Raw genomic sequence first — 5,144 nt, 5'->3', positions numbered from 1 at the left:
TGTCTTCATCGTTCACAAGAAATACTTTAATTTCTTTAATAACTTTAAGAAATATTTTATTTAGATTTAGATAATGAAATAGACATATAAAAATATAATTTTGCTCGATAAGTAGCGAATTTATGTGTAGCATATAACTTTGACACGCCATTGAAAACGCCACTTGAGCGTTCTGTAAATACACATCTGGTGTGTGAATAAATTCCTTAATCTTTTTTATCCGCTATTATTCTCTTGCTCGTGTCTAATTTTCTCAATCCGCTTGGGTAATTTTCATTCACTCGCTCGTCGGGATTATTTAATCAAATCATGAGTACACACTCCGAATGTGGTTAGCGCCTTAAGTTTCCTGTGGGAAATACAACGAGATTCGGCTCCCGCGCCGCGGGGTTTTGCGGCAGGAGCCGAGTATGGTGACGAATTTACGAGCTCCTTACGAGCCGAGGCCCTGCCTTGCTCGTGAGCGTAGCGGGCAATAAAGTACGAGGCCAGAGGATATTCGAAACAATCGGGCCGGGCAGGATCTATCTCAAGCCCAAGAGGAGGCCCGGATCAAATTTAGAATTGATTTACGAGTGATCGCGCGATCGACCCGTCCTCTCTTCCTCGGCCCGAAGCCGTCGCTCGCTCTATTTGCCGGATAACGACGCTGGGTGTCCCGCTGATAAAATCGAAAAGTAATGGTACAGGTCGGTGATACGTGTTATTACATCGATTGGCCGTTGATTGATTTAGGATACTCCAAGCGCGAGATGGAGACCACTAAAGCGCAGTGGCGGACTTAGAAAATGGATTTAGGGATCCTGGAGATAAGGAGATGCGCGTTCTTGAGGATGGAAATGAATGGAAGTTGATAAGGCCCGTATCTCAATAGTTGTCACCTAAAATTTATTTCATGTGAGATACTCAGACTCTTATTCAGAATTAAACCCTAATTTGTCAGATGAATTACGATATATGTGACATTTATATTCGTAATCGTGCGATTTAACAGAAAAATTCTCATCTAAGTCTGAATTCAAATCTAAGCTCCATATTAATAGTCGTTACTTGAAGCTTATCTCACGTTAAATATGTAGATTTGAATTTAAAGTTAAATCTGAGTTATTCATTTAAATTAATTGATATACGTGACATTTTATATTTGCAATCGCGATTCCGCTGAAAAGCTCACTTCCAACTCCAAACTCAAATTTGAGTATTTTACTTGAGACGAATTTCAAGTAATAACTATTAATACGGACTTCAGGCTTTCTACGGTTAAGACACAAAATAGTTACAGTCAGAAATGTTCGCAAGTTGCCAAAAGAGAGAGTCATAGCAATTGCCATAAAATATAAGTAACTCATTCTCCGTAACATTAGTTCAAAGTTAAATATCAAATATATAATCAGTCAGAAAGTTTGATTCGATTTTTTAGCAAATTTTATTTTATTACATTTATTGAAAACAAATTATTCATTCAGAAATCGCGTTGTTGATAATGATTATTAGCAACACAGCAAAGCACGTACACCTAATTTTCGTGATTCCGCGACTGGTCGGTGTGAAAGTAGCTTTACGAGGATAGAGCAAAATGATGAAAAGTGCCGCTGGGAAACCTACGCGACTAGATCTCGCAATGAATAGGGGGAAGCAGGAAGTATTTGCGAAGATGTATTATTACGAGCTCGATGAGCGCGAGAAGTATGCGAGGCAATGGAGAAGGAGAAAGAGCCGTTGTGAGTTTTGCTCGTTTTTGCACGAGACGGTGAGTGAAATTCTCGCTGCCGATTGGTCGTCTCATTATGCGGCAATTAAACAACATGGCGAGCCACCGCGGCTCGTTCGAGACGTTCACTTAACGCGGCGCCAGTCGTCGGATCCAGTCGATAGATCCGCTGACTGGCGTTGAAGTCTCCCGTTACTCTTGCGAAGGGTATTCCCGCTCGTATGTAATATGATTCCATGACATTTATACAACAAAGTGTATAAGACTCGTATACATTTTGTTTCGTTGAACGTGCACGAACGTCTCGCGCCGTGCGTATGTATTTTTCAATTCAATTGATCGACGTATTTACAATATTTGCAACGTCGAAATATAAAACAATAAATTAAGCAGTCCTTAACATCTAGAAATATCTTAACACTAGATAATAAACGATCAGCTTTGATTATTTTCATTTTTAATATCCTGTTTCTTGTGTAAAAGATATAATTGAACTGAATATTCCGTCAGAATAAAGGAGGCGTTTGATGAAAATTAAAAAATTTCAAAATTCTGTCTTTTACGCAAGAAATAGAATATCAATTTAAAAAATGCAAAGGTGACCACTAAGTTTCAGTGTATATATAAAATATATATAAAATATATAAAAATGGCGTTATATAAAAATAATATCACTGAAGCTAAAGCAACTTCGCCGACTTCTTGTTCAAAGCGTTATGTTAATTTTTAACGAGGAGAAATATAATTTCTCTTTTTTAGGAGAAATATAATTTGAAGCATAACTTATGCTAAGTTTGTGATATATCACAATGAGTTTAAATTATAAATTATCCATTCGTGTTCTCATTGTATGCCAGATTGCTGAAGGTGGACGTCGCCGGTTTGTAGAGAGGATTCTCACCCTGAAACATTCTCACGTTGACATTCCGACAATCTCGCAGTCACGCGTTTAGAAAACTCGACGACGACTTACCCTATCCCACTTGGCGAGGGCGCGCTCTTTCTCGAACCTGGCGTATTCTCTCTTGTCGTGGATCATTGTGAGGATCTTCCAAATGAGGAGAATCAGGAAACCGATGACGACGGTGCTTATGATGACGCCCAGCGCAACACCTACGGGAGAAGGTAAATTCTAATCCATGTCTTTCGTGTCTTCTTGCACATTCAACCGCGTTGTTATGCACACAATCGACACACGGTGGTGCCTTATGCTGGCTTCCAAACGCATATAAATGTAAGATTTGAATGGACAAGCCAGCAAAGCGTTTATTCTTTGCGTCGGAATTTAACATTCTCCGCGATTGTACGTGCGCGTTGCGAGAATGATCGAACGTAGATAACAATCATTTAATGAAGATGATCGCGAAGTTCAGTCGACAGAGATGAGTCGACCATTTTTCTCTAAATTTGTGAAAAGTGAAAGTTTTTTAACTTGGAAACTTTTGGAAATATTGACTTTTCACGAGTTCAATACTAAAAGAAAAGACTCGTCTCTTGTACTCGAAAAAGAGTGCGATGCAAATGAGTTATTTGGTGACACACGCGCTAAAGCATGATTCGCGGGACAAGAAGGACTACCCAAGGCATTAATAGGTGTCGGACAGGATCTTTCTTCTTGAGCTTGAATCTTGTAGAGTTTGATGTCCCCGCGATTACTGTTATACTGATATTTGAAAACGAACGTGCAGCCTTCGTCGCCGGGTGTACGACATATGCGGGCACCGGTCTCCTCGTCCGAAGGATCTTCTTCGACGACTTTGATCTGCGAATTAATAAACCGCCCGTTTGCGTCGCATTGCAAATTGTTCGTCGACCTCGCGCAGCTTGCGAGGTAGATGCTATCTTGAAGGAAATATTACTAACGATATCAATGTCGTGCGAACATAAGCTGCATTTTCCGTTCTTTGCAAGCCGTCCTGTTTTGTACACCGTGCACTCCACGCAGTCCTTGAGCTCCTCGCATCGTTGTCCTGGACATGTCTAAAACGTGTCGTAAATAAGTGATTTATTTCTGCAAGAGAAATATTCGTCATGCAAGATATCTGATTCGAGTCAATTACACGAGGAAATGTTTTAACGTTACTTACTGAACATACCGATTGAGCTAAGGATAAATAATACATTTGAATTATTGATATTCAAATGATTTAACTCATTGCGAATTTAACAATGGGTTTAATTTTGAACATCTTCGCGGATACGTAATTTCATGATTACAGCCGTTTACGTCCCGTATGACGATAGAAATCATAATCGCGCGCAAACCGTGCCCGTATGATGGTAATTAAAATTAATAAAGATTAATATATTCGTTTCTGCCACGGTTCTCCTTGTGGTAATTGCAGCGCGCGCACGATATCCCCGATATTCTTTTCGTGCAACGCGTGCGGGCACTCACAGGACACTCCTCGCAATATTCCCCGGAGTATCGGATATTGTTCCATTCATGACAGTGGCAGCTGCCGCAGATGCAATCGCCGCGACCGCTGCAAATCTCGACGTTCCCGCTCGACGGCGGGATGCATGTGCTGTTGCTCTCCTTGCAGTCACACTTCTCGCCACCCCATCCTGGATCGCAATTGCAGGTACCGCAGTCACACCTACCCCTCCCGCCGCAAAGCTTAAACGGACAAAGAAGACGATCGGCATAATGGAGAGTGCGAGTAGAAGGCGTGTAATTTGTCGTGCCGCCCTTGTGAACGGCGCCGCCGTCCGAGCGGAGAAGATTGCCAAGTAACTTCCGTGCGAATTCGTTAAATGTGACTGGCGAGACACGTGAATTACACACATATATATACATATACGGCGTAACAGTGAACTCGCCCGTGTCTCTTGCTTTTCGCGCGTGCACGTAATGGAAAGTCAGAGAATGCCAGATAATGTCGAATCCTTAAATATTTCATTCTTCAAATTTCCTCGAGTAAGATCATCTAGGCGAAACGTTAAGTAAAAGTCCCGATTCCCGGATACGTATTTAATCCTGGGCATGCTTATTGTCTGGTTTTTAAATACGAATGTTTAAACTTTCAATATAGAATATATATATACGTATTTCAATAATTTAAACTTTTAATATAGAATATATGTATACGTATGTATTCAATAATCTACCTTCCGTGACGGTTTTCATTGCGTAAATGAGATAACTAAATTAATAAAAGTCTCAAAATTTCTTTAAGTGAGATTCCACTCGAAATGAGTAATTTATTTAACAATTCAGAGTCACTTCATGAGTGAAGAGTCGCTCGTGTAACTCGACTCGAAGAAATTTAGAGAACAATTTAGAAAGACGATGTTCCACTTGCACTGATTTATATGAAATCTACACGGAAAAAAAAGATTTGCTAATATATGGACAACTAAAAATATTAACTGCAGGAACAAATTTTTTTGCTTTTATAGCAAAGTTATTTAGTTGTGATAGCTAAAAGAT

At 40.0% G+C, this 5,144-nt stretch overlaps 1 protein-coding gene across 3 annotated transcripts in view; it reads right to left on the bottom strand.

The window, feature by feature from the left end:
• Positions 1-1,517: 1,517 nt before the first annotated feature.
• The window catches only part of LOC116843886 (integrin beta-PS-like), a 10,684-nt gene continuing 7,057 nt past the window's right edge, over positions 1,518-5,144 (bottom strand). For all 3 annotated transcript variants that reach the window (XM_032814767.1, XM_032814769.1, XM_032814768.1), the window contains 5 exons: positions 4,110-4,331; positions 3,575-3,691; positions 3,290-3,473; positions 2,685-2,824; positions 1,518-2,613 (listed from right to left, as the gene is read on the bottom strand). In XM_032814767.1, the coding sequence (XP_032670658.1) occupies positions 2,539-2,613; positions 2,685-2,824; positions 3,290-3,473; positions 3,575-3,691; positions 4,110-4,331 (738 nt within the window). In that variant the 3' untranslated portion in view covers positions 1,518-2,538. The remainder of the gene's footprint in view (positions 2,614-2,684; positions 2,825-3,289; positions 3,474-3,574; positions 3,692-4,109; positions 4,332-5,144) is intronic.

The sequence above is a fragment of the Odontomachus brunneus genome, unplaced genomic scaffold (genome assembly GCF_010583005.1).
Source record: "Odontomachus brunneus isolate Ranch 3 - 2012 unplaced genomic scaffold, Obru_v1 Obru_scaffold_036, whole genome shotgun sequence".
In the NCBI taxonomy this organism is placed as follows: domain Eukaryota; kingdom Metazoa; phylum Arthropoda; class Insecta; order Hymenoptera; family Formicidae; genus Odontomachus; species Odontomachus brunneus.
Note: the sequence above shows the minus strand (reverse complement) of the source record. Positions and strands in the feature narration are given on the sequence as shown.